This window comes from Hipposideros armiger, unplaced genomic scaffold (genome assembly GCF_001890085.2).
Source record: "Hipposideros armiger isolate ML-2016 unplaced genomic scaffold, ASM189008v1 scaffold_432, whole genome shotgun sequence".
Taxonomy (NCBI): Eukaryota; Metazoa; Chordata; class Mammalia; order Chiroptera; family Hipposideridae; genus Hipposideros; species Hipposideros armiger.
This window is the reverse complement of record NW_017731782.1, coordinates 935891-953303: the sequence shown is the minus strand read 5'-3', so window position 1 is coordinate 953303 and position 17413 is coordinate 935891. Positions and strand designations below refer to the sequence as shown.

Genomic DNA, 17413 nt, shown 5'->3' with positions numbered 1-17413 from the left:
TAAACCCTTAGCCAAGTGTGCTCCACCGAGAATGCCCCTGGCTTGGCATCCAGGGTTATAGCTCTTTAATTTGTTCTCAAGTGCTTGGTTCCTAATAAAGTAGAATGGCTTTGGTCAAAGGGCTTCAAGTCCTAACCTCCTGCTGTGCCAATACCAGTTCTCCCTTCATGGTGACTTGGCCCTGACATTGGACCCAAGTCATCATTCTAGGCTCCCCTCCTTTGTGATGAGTTCTTCCTTGAGGGCCCTAGATACTTCTTGCCGAGGCGTAGCTCAGAACTACCTCAACCCATCAGCGAAGTGTAGGGGGAGGAAAGAAAATTTTCTTCCTACTCCTCTGAGTTCTTGGTCGAAACCTTGTAATAAAAGAGATTAACAAAAGAAAAAAACAGAAGTTGACTAACATGGATAACTCATAGATACATGGGAGACGCCCAGGGAGAAATGAGTAACCCACGGAGGTAGGTGGCTAAGAACAAACACCATCTTAACAGGGAAAGGGGAGGGGCGATGGCAGCCGTTTATGGGAGAGTGACTGATTTTTAGGAAAGCTGAATGGGTCCTTAGAAGAAAAGATGGGACCTATCATATGCGTGGTTTGTGATGAAGTTTGTCGGGGTGCGGTATGGACTTCTAGTCCCCTCTGTTGTGATAAGGGTCAATCCTCTCTGGTTGATGAAACCCCCCGAGAGGGGATTTATGAAATTGAGCTCCTTTTGGTGGGTCTGTATTTAGGCAGATAAGGGAAGCTCAGAGAACACTTCTCTCTGCATTTTCAAGTGCCTACAGCTCAAAATAATCAATATGTCAAAGTGGCACATTTTGGGGTGGTAGGTCCTGAGCTCCTAGTCACATTTTGGAGTGGCATATTCTGCTACCCTTCAAAGGCTTAAAATACAGTTGTTAATCTGTTTCTCCAGCAGCAGAGAGAGCTGTGAGGAGATGTCGCTGACAGTCAGAAGAGAGGTTCTGAGGAACCAAACGCGACCCCCCCCCGCCATATATGCATACACATTTCTATAGTTTCATTGATTTATTCAAACACTACATAGTTCAAAAAAGATTTAAACTAGTTTACAAAATACATATAATCCAACTGTATAAAGTGAAATAACAAATACCACGCTATAATAGAATCCTGCAAACCTCCCCAATCTAGTTTGCATTCTCAGAAGACCAGAACAATGTGTTTTGTTTGTCTTTCTCCTCTCTTAGAGAGGAGGATGTATAAGGATGAACAGAGGAAAAGGAGAACTAGTCTAACAGTAAGCTGCACGCATCTCTTTCCTGTAGGGTCCTGGGAGAGGGAGGTGCAAATCCTGGTACAAGCAGTTGAGTAATTGGTTGCCGTAGGAGTTGAGAGCTTGGTGGAGTGGAGTTCTCTGGGAGTCTGCATGATTCTGCGGTCCAGGGAAATTGGGTAAAGTGCCAGCCACAGCCCCTGCAGCCTCCCAGCAGTCAGCGCCACCACTTCTCTGTACACAGGGATGGATGCTAGTGGGCTGTGTCTACAAGCGCCCCACGGCCTCCAGGGGACCTAGTGCTCCTGATCAGCTTTTGCTGGCTCAGCTGGAAGACTTGGCCAGGTAGAAAATATAATAGTTTCGGCTGAGAACATACTCCACTGATAGACTTGGTACGTGTCTATCAGATGCTGCTATCTCACTGGTCTGGAGACAGAGAAATACAATCGGCTTCATATTTCTGATATTCCTGGCCAGCCAACTGTGGTTTATGGCTCCAACCAGGAGGACTGAAAGGGAAAAAGCATCTTGGAAATAATTGTACCACTTCACAGATCATGAGCAAACTTGACTTCCCATTACCAACTCCAGAGTTGTAATGAGTTTTATTTTCATCCAAACTTTGACTGTTACGCAAAAGAAAAATCTGCACTCAGATCTCTATACTCTTTGTAATTAGACCCATTGCTCTCAACATCCAGGAATTGAAAAATACCAGAGAAAAGTATAAATCACATTTAAAATACAAATCATAAATGAATTAAATAGAGATATAGCCACAGTAAAAGAGAATGTATGTGTATAGGAGGTGGGTTCCTCATCAGGTAAATTCTTAGAGATACAATAGCTGGCTGTTAGGTCATCTGCTTAACTCTCAAATATTCCAAGGGATGCTAATGAATATTCAAGTTAAGTCCTCCGAGTAGAGCATAACTATTGTGTTGTCGGAAAAGGCATGACGCATTTTGACAACGAAAAACATAGAAAAAAATACGTCATGACTTTTCCGACAACCCAATAATTGTAATCTCAGTGGAGGCAGCAATGCAGGGGTTAAAACCACCAAAGAATGAGCAGAGTGATCAGGAGATTAGTGAACAGTGGCAATGAGGGGAGACTGGGTGTATAAGTGAGGAGGGAAGGAAAGGTCTGAAAACCTTGGTGCTGAGGACCACAGTCCTCTGGTGTGAGGTGGGGAGAAGCAGCTATGTAATTCAAAGCATCCACCAAGTGGGCCCATGCCCCTTGATGACTCCCTACAGCAGATGCTCCCCATCTCCCCTCAGGCGGGGCAAGTGCACTCTTCGTATCCATCTTTCCTGTAGTAGTCCCATGATAACCCACAGGGATGTGCTGAGACACTGGACCAGGGACCTGAGACCCAGGGCTTGCTGGATGGGAAAAGGATGTCCGCCTGACACTCGGGCTGCTTCCTGAGGGGAGGGAAGACCTGGGCCTGGCTCCCCATTCAGCGTGGTCACAATGCCAGGTGGGATGCTGGCTCCACCCACAGACCTGGAGGAGGAAGTGGCTAAGGCCACATCTGAGCGATTTGGCTCGATTGATGGAAACATTTCTACACAGAGAAGTCCAAATAAAGACCACAGGAGTTACTGAGGAAAGCAGTGGCCTCCCCTTCCTGGGAGGGACTTAAAAATAGGGCAATAGAGTCCTCACAACATCTCCAGGTCCAATTCTGTAAGGATTGAATTCGTGGAAGCTGCTCTGGGGTATTTCTGAGTTTAGGGGGAGGTAGGGCTAAGGAACGCTGAAACTCATGTTCAGCAAGAAGGAGCATACACTGAAGATGACAGGATGGGAAAATACCCCTTTTCTTGGCCCTGGCCTACAGAAGGAAGCATTTCTGTCCCTTTTATACAAGCAGATAGTTTCATTTTAGGCATTATCTCTCCACCCTAGCCTTTCCCAGTGGGGCCTGCTTTCCTCACTCAGCTGCATCTGAACCTGCTTAGATCTTTCTGGCATTTTCAATTTAGAGGCATTTCCTTTGCCCATGTGAATGCCCTTATGTGGGTGCCACCTGGGGAGCATCAACTATTTTCCCCAGAGTTGTTTCTCTTCGGAGCCAATAAAAGCAACACAGACGGGGAATCAGAAGGCCCAAATCTCATCCTGGCCCCGTGCAGGAACAAGGCAACTTGTTTCTTCTTTCTGTGCCTGTTTCCTCATCTGCAAAGTGGGCTGATAATGATGACTTTCCCTGTCTGCCTCCACCCTGAGGCCACGGAGGAGAAGAATGCTTGCTGGTAGAGCAAGGGCCCACCGAGTAGGAGAGCACTCTCTGGCCAGGTGACTCTGAAAGGTGGGCCAGGCAGGTCCGTGCTTGGGCCTCGGTCCTGTCAGCTGACAATTGGAACTTGCGTTAGGGAAGGAACAGAGGGCACTGGTCATGCCAACGATGAACAGAGAGGAGCGGAGGCTCTAAAGGACCCCTGATTCCCACTGCACTGCTGACTCGCAGGAAGCCGGGGCAGGAAGGGCCCTGGAGCTCAGGAGTGGAAAATCTTTTTTCAGCCTAAGACGCTTTGCTCAAATGCAATCTTACCAGGAGAGCCCAATGTGTCCAATCATGGGCTGGACTCCCTCAGAACACAGTTGGATGGCCTGGACCCTATCTGACTTGTCCTTTCTTCTACACACAAGGAAACTGAGGCCCAGGGAAACCAGTGCTCACGTAGAGTCACATGGCTAGTCCATGACAAAGCCAGAATACATACAGACAGTCCAGAGGTCTCACGTGGAAGGTGGTGGAACCAGGACGAGCCAGGAGAAGTGGGAAGATGGACAGAGGAGGCGGCCAGAGGTAAGCAAGAAGTAGTGAGGGACACGCCCACTCTCCCCGACCCCTCTGGGGGAGGACAAACTCCTGAGAGAAAGAGGTGACTCCACCTGTTCCCAAAGAAGTGCGAGAAGTGATGTCCATTGGGAAAATGGGGGGGCCTGGGAATGGGGTCATGTCCTGTGAAAGAGGGTTGGTGGCAGAAAGCAGCTCAAATCTCGCCATCATGGCAGCTCTGCCACTGGGGGAAAAGCGGCAGGACCCCTTCCGAGTGAGGATTCTTGTAAGTGTAGGGCTCCCACAAGTGGTCAGGGACTGGGATTTACTACAGGCAGGCCTCGGAGATATTGTGGATTCGGTGCCAAGCCTCCCAGGAAAGTGAGTCATACTGGTTTTGCTGGTGGAGTGTCTTGACTTCAATTTGTAAAAAAAAATGCAACATCTGTGGTCAGTGAAACAAAGCGCAATAAAAAGTGGTGTGCCTATATGTTTGATGGGTCATTAAGTTTTATCATGTGGGTAAAGGCTCACTAGTGGTGTAAGTATATAAGCTTGAATTAAAGCTACTGCAAATTCAAGAATAGCAAGTAAGACCAAAAAAACAAACGTGATAAAAGTTGTAACAGGGCTAATGCTTATTAAGGCTAAGATTGCTCCTCCAATTAAGTGAATTAGTAGGTGGTCAGCCATCGTGTTGGCAGTTAGTCATAGGGTTAAAGCTACTGGATGAACAAATAGGCTGATGGTTTTAATAATTACTGATATAAGAATAAATGGGTTGGGTGTCTGCTGGCACAGAGAATGGGCTAAAGATGCTTTTGTTTTGTGGCAGTAACCAGTAATTACTGTTCCTGCTCATAGGGAAATGTCTATTCTTAGATTTATTGAGAGCTGTGTAGTAGGTGTAAATGAATGTGGTAGAACGACTAGATTTGGTGAGTCGATAAATAAAACAAGTGATATGATGAGTATTAGGGATCAGGCTGTCCTTTATAATTGTAAATGGCTACTATCTGTTTTGATGTAAATTAAATTAGTCATTGTTGGATGGAAATTAAGTAGTTATTAGTTAGGTATGGGAAATATAATGCTTGGAAGTAGAAATAACAACAGGTAATCCTATTGTTGGGGAAGTGGAAAAAGTGAATAAAGTTTTGTTAAATTTGTTTCTTAAGGGGCATAATGTTTTAATTGTTTTTAGTTCTGGAGTTGAAGGATAAGAATGTCTTGAAATTTTTAATTAAAATAATTATACTATAATTATTGATATAATAGTAATACATCACATTGATGTATCTACTTGTGGCTTGTCATTAAGAGGTTGAAACTCTGTCTTTAACTTAAGATATGAATGCTATTGAATATTTAGTTTTTTAAATGATTTTATATTACAGGTGCAGATCATTCTTTGAAATAATTTAGTAGAACCAATTCAAGGACAATAGGCATGAAGCTATGATTTGACAAATAAATTTATGAACATTTGTATAAGCCTGATCATGTAGATATTAGGGTTGTCTGATTAAGGTTCCCTGAAGTAGGGCCGGCCGAGTGGCTCAGTTGGTTAAGAGCTCACTCAAGAGTGTGAGCTCTGAGCAACAGGGTCACCGGTTCGATTCACGGCCCAAGCTGAGCTGCCCACTGAGCTGCCAACAGGTGGCAGGATGGCTCAGCTAAAATAAATAAATAAATACATACATACATAAAAGTTCCCTGAAGTGGCATCTGTCTTCTGGCCTAAGGAGAGAATACCTCATGAATGTTAGGATATCCTTGGACAAAATTAGTATTCAGATTATTTCTATAGGTGGGACTACTCAATTATCTACTTCTAGTAATCATGGTTATCCTGGCTTTAAGTCCACTGTAGAATTATGTAGGAATTAAAATTTAGATCTTCGTAGTCTGTGTAATAATAATTATTGAGCTAACAAGTGATTTAAAAACAATTATTAAATTTATTTTATGGTTAACTATCTGTGATTATCTGTTCTGATAAAAGCTTATGTGAAGAGAAATAATCCTTGTTACTCATTTTAACAGTATTGCATCTATTAATTAATGGACTGATCCAGTATGAAGTTAGGAGCCAGTTTTTATTATGGGAATTAAGATAAGTATATTGCTGAGCTTGGGTGCTTCCTTAACTGGAGGCTGCTTTGAGGCCAACTATGATATTATCACTACTCTCTTAGGCTGTATTTGGTATCTAAAGGGTTGTGCCTCTAATTCAATTAAGCTGTCTCTTTTTAATGTACTGCTAAATTCTCCTTCAGTTTTTAATTTCATAAATACTTTCATGAAAAATTGAATGTTCTTGAAGTAGAAAATGTAGCCCATTTCTTTCCACCCCATACTCGACACATTGTTCTAAGGACGCTTACTAGGCTTCCTTTGTTAGGCTTTGCGGAAGATGGCGGTAGATAGGCTGTATTAGCAAGGGCTGGTGAGGTTTATGGGGGTTTATCGATTATAGAACAGGCTCCTCTAGAGGGATGTAATGCACCACCAAATCTTGTGAGTTTCAGGCTATTGCTACTAGTTATCTGGTGAATAATTTTGTTATAATAATTATTTGGATTTAGAGCTAAGCATTGGGGGGGGGTAGCTAATCCCAGTCTGAGACTTAGCTATCGGGTAAGTAAGAATAATAATAAAGGCACTTCCATAGCTTTTTATTTTAGCTGTAGCTTTTTACAGCCTAATTAAAACTTTATTATGAAACTATTTTTAACATACTTTATGCCGAAAATCTTACTAATTCGGGTTAATCGTTTGACTGTGGTGGCGGACATAAAATATACTAACCATAGCTAAGTTTAGTCCAACTTTAGTTCATGGCTTCATTTTTAGCACTGCTAAATCCTGGTAACATCACTCCACTTTTGTTTTTTCTTGCCTAGTCATTCATTTAGGTAAACCCCCAGGAAGTGGTGGGAGGCCTCCTAACGATAATACAATAGATGATATTATCATTGTGGGAGTGGGATGCAAGGCGCTATGAGCTATTGTTCGTGTGCTTGATGCTGGCTCCTTTCAGTCACTGATCTAGAGGCCATTTTCACTGGGATGCAGATACTTATTTGCATGTGTAATTTTGATAAGAATTAATAGAAAGGTTGTGACCAAACCTGCATGTTTATGGAATTAGTCAACTCATCTAGGCATTCTCAGTATCTTTATTTATGAAGCTACATTAACAAATTAGACCTATGGGATCCCTGTCCATTGAAGTTTTATGAATTTAAGTAGCATGCTAGTATTTGTGAAAGTAATTTAAATTACTGGTAAGTTTTTCTAGCCATAGATTTAGAAAGTTAGAATTTTGGTGTTTGAAATTTTTACTTAAATATCTTGGCTAAAATGTCTTGTTACTTATTTATTATAGAATGGGGGAAGTAGGCTTTTATATAGTTATATTTTAGTCTTCTTTGGGGGGGATTTGTCAAGATTATTAATAAACATATAAAGTCTACAGAAGTTAAGGGAAGTTTGCTAAGTTAATCTTTATTTGATGAACATATGTGTATAGGTACAGTAGTCCCCCTTGTCCACGATTTTCCTTTCCAAGGTTTCAGTTACCTGTGGTCAACTGCAGTCTAAAAATATTAAATGGAAAAATTCAGAAATGAACAGTTTATAAGTTTTAAATTGCGTGCCATGCTAAATAGTGTGAGGAAACCTCGCACCGTCCCACTCCATCCCACCCAGGACATGAAGGATCCCTTTGTCCAGCACATCCACGCTGTACAAACTACTCGCCTGATAATCACATAGTAGCCATCCTGATTATCAGATCGACTGTTGTAGTATTGCAGTGCTTGTGTTCAGGATTTTATTTAATAATGGCCCCAAAGACATTCACATAACTTTTATTGCAGTATAGTTATAATTGTTTCATTTTATTATTGTTAACCTCTTATTTTGCCTAATTTATAAATTGAACTTTATCATAGGTACGTATGTATAGGAAAAAACAGTATTTATAGGGTTTGGTACTGCCTGCAATTTCAGGCATCCCCTAGGGGGTCTTGGGACGTATATCCCCTGTGGATAATGGGGTGACTACTGTATGTGTAATTTTCTTATGTCCTGTAAGCATTGACTAAATAACACCTTTTGGTTACTGTTGGTAAATAATACTCCATATAAGCTCAATTACAAGTTGCTTGGCTATGTTAAGGTCTAGATGGCTATAGCTGTCACTGCATCCCCCCACCAAATTACATACCAAATGTGTGACAACTCAGCTGTGTGTGAGCATGGAATGATTAGTCATTAGTCCATCAAGATGTCTTATTAAAGAGGAAAGAGTGGGGATTTTAGGTAAGATGGTTCTGAAGACCCAGATGCCAGATATAGTTCAGGTCTAGAAACCCCCATGTTATATAGACTTGGAGTGAGAAGAGGGGCACATTTGTAGATGGGTTGCTGGTTTCTCTAAGTTTGGTGATTAAGGAAAGTTGTTGTGATAAGCATGGTGACTAGAGCTGATATGACTTACTGGGGAATGTACAATCAATATTATGTCCTATATAATATCAATTATTACCTATTGGTTTATGAATAACCATATGGAAGAGAACTTTATATACAATAAAATCATTCTATGTATTATGTAATATTCAGAGATTGATGTGCTTGCTTATATGCATGGGGTAAACGTACCAAGCATGTAGGTACTAATACATTGTAATAGGGTAGGTTATGTGACGCACGAAGACATAGCAATGGAATAGCCTACAGTTTGTTTTTAATACAAACACAGTATGTGACAATGTTTCACTGTTCATGTGCAACTTTCAGGGAATAGTTGAAGTAGAATTTCAGCTTTGAGTGCTGATGGCGGCGCTGGAGCTTCTTCCTTGATGACTTTGGGAGATTTTTCACCTTTTCTGGTCTACAAGACCAGAGTATTAAATATACTACGAAGTTCTTCATTTTAGGTTATTTTCAATTAAGCTTGTGAGGCTTGTGAGGCGCACAAGTTACAAGAAGAAAATATAAGACTGATGCAAGTTGACCAATGGTGATAAATGGGTGTTCAACTGGTTGCCTCCCAATTTCTGTTGTTAGTAGGTCTGCTACTAGAATACACACTGGCTGAGAGGGCGGAATATTTATGCTTTGTTGTTTTGATGTAAGAAGTATTGAGATAATTGCTAGAATTAGAATAGAGAAGACTCGAGCTAATATGCCACCTAATTTATTGAGGATGGATCCTAAGATCGCATAGGCAAACAGGAAATATTCTGGTTTAATGTGTGGTTGAGTATTAAGAGGATTAACTGGTATACACCTGTTGGTCTCCTAGAAGACTGGGTGAGAATAGGACTAGTATGGCTAGGACTAGAATTACAAATCAATGTCCTAGAATATCTGATTGTATAGTAGGGGTGAAATGGAATTTTGTCAGATGAAATTCTTGAAAGATTATTTGACCCTGTTTCATTAATAGTAGGTGAATAATTACTAGGCTGCAATAACAAATATTAATAGGATGAAGTGGAAGGTGGAGAATCAGGTTCTAAGTGTAGCTTTGTCAACTGAGAATCCTGATTCATTCGACTAGACTAGTGCCAATGTAGAGGATGGCTGAGAGATTTGTGAGAACTGTTGCACCTCTGACCTCATGGTAGAAAGTAGCCTATAAATGCTGTAGCTATTACTGCGAATAAGATGATTCCAATGGTTCATGTTTCTAGGAAGGTATAAAATCCATAGTATAGGCCTTGTCCTACATGAATGAATAAGACAATAAATATGGGTGCTCTGTTGGTATGTGTAGGTATCAAATAATTCATTTGTAGTCCACATTTCAGCAGATGTGGGTTAGAGAGAAGGTGGTTATTGTATCTGATGTATAAATGTATTTGTAAAATCAAGCAGATTCCTATAAGGGAGTCAAAATTTCATCATGATGAAATATTTAATGAGGCTAGGAAATCAATGAATAAGTTATTAATAACTTTAATTAGTGGGTGGGATTTACAGATGTTGGTCATTAATATTCTTATAGTTGAAATACAGTGACTTTTCATGTCATTAGTCATGGTTAAATTTCATGTGAGAATGATGATACATATTATATTTTAACTACTATGTTTATAGTGGTTTTTTAAAAACATTTTTATTAGGGAATTTGGGGAGGGGAACAGTGTTGGAGAATCGGGGAAGGGGAACAGAAAAGCTGCTTTCCTTTTGTTCTTCAGTCTAGTTGTGGAAGACGTCGCTTCACTGGCCCATGTTGGTATTATCATTGCGCTCTTCCTGGGTGAGGCAGATTGGTCTCCGGCCCCTGGACAGCCGCTCACGGCAGCTGCCGGCCACTCACAGTAGCTCATGGCAGCCCACTGCAGCTCCACTGCAGCCTATGCCGTCGCCAGAGACTCAAGGCAGCCCAGCTCCAGGTCCAGCTGTCGTTCACCATCTTAGCTGTAGAGGGCAGTGTCACTGGCCCCCATGTGGGATCCGAACCGGGGCCCTGCTGCTCAGAGCTGGCGTCCCAAGCCAACTCTTAACCAATGCGCCACTCTGCCAGCATTATAGTTAAGTTTTATAGGTTTTTCTTCAAGACCTTCATTTATTTATGGTGGTTTAGGGTTGACTATAAGTGCAATTGTTTGTGGTATAATAAATTTTTGTGGCTCTTTTTTAAGTTTAATTGTTTTAAAATTCATTTGGGGGGAATGCTGGTAGTTTTTGGTTACCATAATAGCTATGGTTATTGGGCGATATCCTGAGTTTTGAGTTTCTAATATAACTTTTTAGGAATATTTTTCTCAGGGTTGTAGATGGAGGCTATAGTAGTTTCATGTATTTTGAAGGACGATGAGGTGAAGATTGTATTTAAATTTAATAGATTAGGAGATTGAGTAATTTATGATACTGGAGATGCTGGATTTTTTAGTGAGGAGGCTGTAGGAGTAGCTGTGTTACAAAGCTATGAAACTTGATTGGTGGTAGTAACTGGTTGATCATTGCTTATTGGTATTATGGTTGTATTAGAGGTTACTAATGGAAATTAAACAGAAATACATTTAGGGCTAATGTAAACAAGAAAGAAAATATATAACTTAATTAGGCCTTTTTCTGGTCAGCGATTAGAGTTGAGATTTGTGTTTAAAAAAAGGAAATGGATTTTGAAAATACATTTTCTAGTGACTAATAATAATGATGCTGATTTTTGGCTTGCTTGAAAGGTTGACAAACAGTGAGGGCTGGTGTATAATGGTTGGAAAAATACCTGAGAAGTTTTGAGAATTTACATAGGTTTGAAGGATAATCAAATTTTAAGTTTTGTATAATAATGTTAAGTTCAAGTGCCAGAATAAAACCTGAAATAGTTATGGCACAGGTTGGTAATTTAAGAGATAGATCTATATGCCTGTCTAAAGGGTGATACCAAGTTCAAAATCAATTATCCTTCCTTACCTAGTTTGCTTGTCCTAACATCAATGACATGGCTATTACTATCACTAGGAGTACAAAGACACATAAACTAACTGATAAATTATATATTACATGTTTATTAATGGTACAACTTTTGTGTAAAATTTACATTTTATGAGAAAATCAAAAATATTTACAAAATTTTGTAAGATAGATTTGCATTGTTCTAATTACAACTCAAAGTAGTAAATAATTCTTAAAAACTCACATGTTAGAGTTCTGTGTTTATACAAATTCTTGGTTAAAGAGACAGCTACAAAGTTTATCACTATACATAAGCAAGAACCAGCTTGCTAAATACATTTCCCATTGAAAATCTACTGGTCTTTTTTTACACCATTACTGGGTTTTAAATGAAAAAAAAAAATATATATATATAAACTCATATGGCTTCAAAATTGTAACCTGCACCCAATACAAATTTATATATTGACACTTGGTATGAAGACTGTGGTAATTAAGAAAGTGCAGAAGTTTAACCTTTTCACTAATTTGTACATTTTTAGGTAATAATTAAAAACCAACATGGTGAGTATAATGGTGTCTGAATTCCAATAATAAAATATTAACTGCTCAATAAAACCTGTTTGACTGCAATGCAGTTATAGTTAGGATTCCAGTAAGGGACTGTAATTGGCATTTTAAAAAGCACAATATAGTAAGAGTTAGAATTTCTAATTTTGCTTGCTATTTAGTAAAGATGAACATTTTAGCATATTGTCTTATGTATTACTTTAGTCAAATCTAAATTTAGAATTGGGCTAACACTGAATATATAAAAAATTACATATTGTGTTATATATATTGCTAATGAGTAGATTTTCTGCTGTATTTAGTAGAGCAAGACGTTACATAAATGTCTAGAAATAGGGGTTTTATTTTTTGTAAAGCTTAACAGAACAATTAGTGGTTTTATATAAATTATCATATATATAACACAATTTATCACTTCTATGCAAAATGCAAGACACTGGTATTTATCCTTATAAATAAAATTCCCATTTGTAAATTATGAAACTTTGTCCAAAATATTTAATGCCTTCAATTAATCAGATTTGCTATAAAGTTAAAGATTTTTACTATTTAATATTAGTAGTTTAAGAAATGCTTAACCCAATCCATCACTTTAAATAACTGCCCTATTTTTAGCAGGTGGCAATTAAATAATAAAAACATACAAATTGGTAATTTTTCCAATTGTTGAAATGAAAACAAATGGCAGACTTCTCTAATGCCAAAAATAATCTTTTCTAAAATGTGTTCCTCACAAAATACTACAAAATTCATGGTCACAACACATTCAGTAAAAATATGTATACTTTCCACTGATAAACAGAGTGGAGGGAAATGCTAAATTGAGAGTTAAAGTTTCTAATTTACCAGTTTCCAATTTACCATTATAGTTTTTCAGAATTTGTTTTAAGATTTACATACTTTTTGATAGGTTAAGGTCGAATATTTAAAAGTAATGTTTTTCCCTGTAAACATAAGCTATTAGATATATTTCTCTTTCTAGTGGCTACCGTGTTTCACTAAAGAAGTGTGCCGCGGTTCTTAAGGATAATTATCCTTTAGTTATTCTGAATTCCCTTCTCAATTCCAGCCAAAGTTATTTATAAAAATTGCAATTATCTTGTAAAAATGCTTGACCACCATAAGATTCTGAATAGGACATCCAGACTGTGAGAAAACAGTGAGGCACATTAATGAACACAAACTGGATAGGCACATTTCTGGTTTTTGTTATTGTTTTAAAAGGCACACATTATGCAATCCATATAAAAATAAATTAACTCTACAGCATTAATTCATCAAAACAATCACAACTTCTATAAAGTTACTAACTGCAGAAGTAAATTTCTCTGCTGTCTTTTGCAAGCTTATTTTAAAACACATTGCACTTGAGGATTAAAAAATCATATAAAACACCATTTACAGTTATATGTTTATAAGAATCAAATGATAAATTTTTTGCATACAACTCGAACTCTGGTCTGATTACTTTATGGCACATAACTCAATTTGATTGAGTGTTCTAAATTAACATTATCCAAAGCTTAGATTTCACGTTATGTTTATATCCATTCAATAGCAAACATGAAATTTCAAAACTATCTCTGACTCTAAAAATTTATGGAAAGCTAAATTATTTTGTGCTTGCTCTCCTGAAATTTTAGGCCTGATATTCCACTCTAACCCCTTTTTTCAATATAGACACTGAATTTAAAATTTCAGCCTATGAAAACTGTTTTACTGAAACTCAATGTGCTTCTTGAATATTGCAGTTGATCATTTACAGCGTTGAAAATCATTTCAGTGCTATTTCTTTCAATGACTCACTTCAAAGGTGCAATTTAATATTTGTAGTCAGCTCTCAAATATGTCTGTTTCACAGGCATAAGACAAGTTAGAATAGTGTTTGTAAAGAACAAATAATGCAGAATGGCAGGTTTGTACTACTCCCTTGAGCCAACCACTTTCCTAGGTCCATCAACAATCCGCCAGGTATCGTCCTGAAAAACACCAAGTAGACCTTTGCAATTACAATTTCAAAGAATTCAAAGGACTTTTGCTGTGGTTAGAGATACAGATCCCCAGTTCCCATCTGCTGTTTACAATACATCAGAATCAGATCAAGCTGTTCGGCTATATTGACCATGGGGACTCTTTCCCAGTCTCTACCTGGCACCTTGTACCAAAGGTCAAAGAAAAAACTTCCATGCCTTTAGACTAGAATAGAGATATTCCCCACGTGCATTAAAAGGCTTGAACTCTCCCAACTTACCAGTGGCAAACCGCTTCTTTACTAAGGAAAGCCTATAACCAGTGCCTACAAGTTCAATGTCCACTCCTGAGAGGGTACTGCCCTCGCTGAAGAATTGCACTGCAAGTGTTGTGGGTTTACTGGGTCCATCTGAAAGATCAAATTTTGCTCTAAGGGACCCAGAACCTACAAGGAAAAGAATAAAGAACTTACATAGGGTAACACGTTTCATACTAAAAAATTCAAATGAGCAAGTAAGCTAAACTACCAGGGGTGCCAAAAAAATGTATACAAGTGGACACTTTGGTCAGTGTTGCTCAAGCAGTAGTTTGCTGTAATCAGAAGTGTCTGGACGCTGATGGTAACCACTTTGAGCACCTCTTGTAATTGCAGAAGTCAAACGTGACTTGTATTCATCTTTTGTTATTGGTATATATTGACTGTTACAATTTTAATAGTTTTCCCTTTCTTAAAATGTGTATACATTTTCTTGGCACCCTCTGTATTACCAGTCCCATGCCAAATTCATGAAATGCGTGCAGTAAATGAATCATCATCCTGTTTCCAAATCAGACTTTACTAGTGGATCTGAATTTTCGTTAAGTAAATAATTTTTTTAAAAAAGATTTTTATTGGGGAATTGGGGGATGGGTACAGCGCTGGGGAATCAGGGGAAGGGGAACAGACAAGTTGCTGTCCTTTTGTTCTTCATTCTAGTTGCTTCACTGGCCCAAGTTGGCACCATCATTGCACTCTTCCCAGGCGAGGCAGATCAGTCGATGGCTTCTGAATGGCCGCTCTCGCTGGCTGCTGGCTACACACGGTAGCCCATGGCAACCCGCTGCAGCAGGGGCTGCAGCCTACGCCGTCGCTGGCAACTCACAGCAGCCCAGCTCCAGGTTGAGCTGTTGTTCAGCATCTTAGCTGTAGAGGGCAGTGTCACTGTCCCTCTTATGTGGGATCCGTACCGGGTCCTCTGGCGTCCCAAGCCAGCTCTTAACCAACACGCCCCTCGGCCCGCCCAAGTAAATAATCTTAATCCACCCATTCTTTTCTTTAACTTAATACAAATATCACAGGTGTTTGCTGTTGAGACTCCTAAGCTACATGCATGCAGAAGTGAATCAAAAGAAGAAGGAAGTCAGCTGAGGGCAGGTCAAAGCCCTAGGAGGAATATGAGTAGGAATAAAGTCAAAAGGAAATGACTGCTGTACCATATCATGGGGGTGGGAGAAGGGCAAAAAGGAAAGACAGCTAAGCTAAGACGGGGAAGAGCTACACCAACATTACTATTTTCTATTCACCATTTTAAAATTTAACTGGTCTAATAGATATTTCTGAGGTGCTTTCTTTTCAATATAATCATTTATTCAACATACTTCATACGTAAGAGCATGGGAGAAATACTAAACCAAATAATTATGATGAATATGATAAATGCTGTAAAAGAGCTCTCGAGCCGTGGGGCACAAAAGCACATAAAATGGTGGTGGAGGTGATGGTGTGTATTTCAGGCAGAGGTAACTACAGGTATAGAGACTGGAGGCCTGAGAGAGCATGACGCGTTTCAGGGAACTGCATCTATACCATAAGAGCTGGAGAACAGGAGGAGGACAGAAGATGAGACTAGAATAGTAGCAAGGAATAAGCTCTAAATATCTTTATATGCCAAGATAAAAAATAACCATAGGGAGCCACCAAAGATAAGGAAGACAAAAACATTTCAGATGAGTGTTTTAGAAGAGGAGAGAGGTGCAAGATGCAAGGTAGGAAAGCCAACTGAAAGTCAATAAAATAGTCTAGGACTCTAGGTGTCAGGAAAAGGGGATCTGAACTAGGCAAAGGAAAGGAAAGAGGGAATGCATTTGTAAGATATTCAGGAGCTGGAAACTAGAGGGGAGAAAGGAGGAGTCTACCAGGTTTCTGGTTGGGGAAAGACAGAATTGCTAGCTGGCAGGAGTGACATTCTATGAATCCTTGCACAGAAGTTGAACATTACAGAGAGAAATCTGGAAGAAGATATCGTAACACTGGTCCACCCTATACGATTGTGTCCGGTGGCACAGATCCATAGAGGAGATGAATTGCTGCCTAATTCTTAATCCTTGTCCAAACCCTCCTTAAACAAGTACTGTTCTTGATTCACAATTCAATTCTGTGAAAGTTCGCCACAGGCTAAGAGCAGCCACCTTGGCAATCCTTAAGCTCCAGAATTACTTCCCGTCCCTCTTCTGGGCATAACGCCAGGAGAGAAACAGATTTCTATTTTATAGTATTCTAATTTGGATATTTCTTTTTAAAGGCTGACCAAATCAGAACCACATTTATAGTATTTTTCCATTTCCTCACATAGACACTCTGATACCTGAATAGCAGAGGGAACTATTAAAATATCTACTTAGAAAATTTGTCCTATTTTTGAGAGAACAAATTCCCTTCTTGGTAAATATTTACAATAATATCGTTTTATGAAATAGAGGGAAAACACATTCTTTTCTTCCTTGCTAACTGGGTTTAAACCCTCAATTCAAGTAGGATTTCTGGTTTACTTCCAGTTTCAAATAAAATTTTCAGTTTTGTTCCCCCAAAAGCCATATAGCTGCATTAAAAGTCAGCACAGTCAGCCACCTGAAAACAGGCCACCTTTCAGTACCAAACAGTAGCAAAGGAACTATAGATTATTAGCTTGATTATTTCACCCAATGTGTGATTCTCTAGTAACAGTCTGACTCGGCATGGCAGGTACAAATGAACAGACAATACAGATAGATATGCTCCTGGTCCTTTATGCAGAAATATCTATGAGAAAAACTGATAATGATTTATGTTTTGATCACATTATGCTTAAAATGTGTAAAACAGAAAAAGCTCTGCAAAACTTGAAGAACTACAAAACCTACTTAGTAGGAAAAGTTATTGGAGGTTAATTAGGCATTCAAAAGAGGGAAAGATAATCCTTTGATTAAGAGAAAATGTAATTAGGGCCAGCCGAGTTACGAGTTGGTTAAGAGCTGGCTTGGGACGCCAGCTCTGAGCTGCAGGACCCTGGTTCGGATCGATCCCACAGGAGGGCCAGTGACACTGTCCTCTACAGCTAAGATGCTGAACAACAGCTCAACCTGGAGCTGGGCTGCCGTGAGTCACCGGAGATGG

General features: G+C 39.3%; 1 protein-coding gene across 4 annotated transcripts in view; it reads right to left on the bottom strand.

The window, feature by feature from the left end:
- Positions 1-1112: 1112 nt before the first annotated feature.
- Positions 1113-17413, bottom strand: part of FCHO2 (FCH and mu domain containing endocytic adaptor 2) — a 122571-nt gene continuing 106270 nt past the window's right edge. For 3 of the 4 annotated variants that reach the window (XM_019665080.1, XM_019665077.1, XM_019665081.1), the window contains 2 exons: positions 14282-14446; positions 11554-14009 (listed from right to left, as the gene is read on the bottom strand). In XM_019665080.1, coding sequence (XP_019520625.1) covers positions 13987-14009; positions 14282-14446 — 188 coding nt within the window. In that variant the 3' untranslated portion in view covers positions 11554-13986. Of the gene's footprint in view, positions 1754-11553; positions 14010-14281; positions 14447-17413 lie in introns of those variants that run through there. The other variant, XM_019665078.1, reaches the window with a different exon arrangement.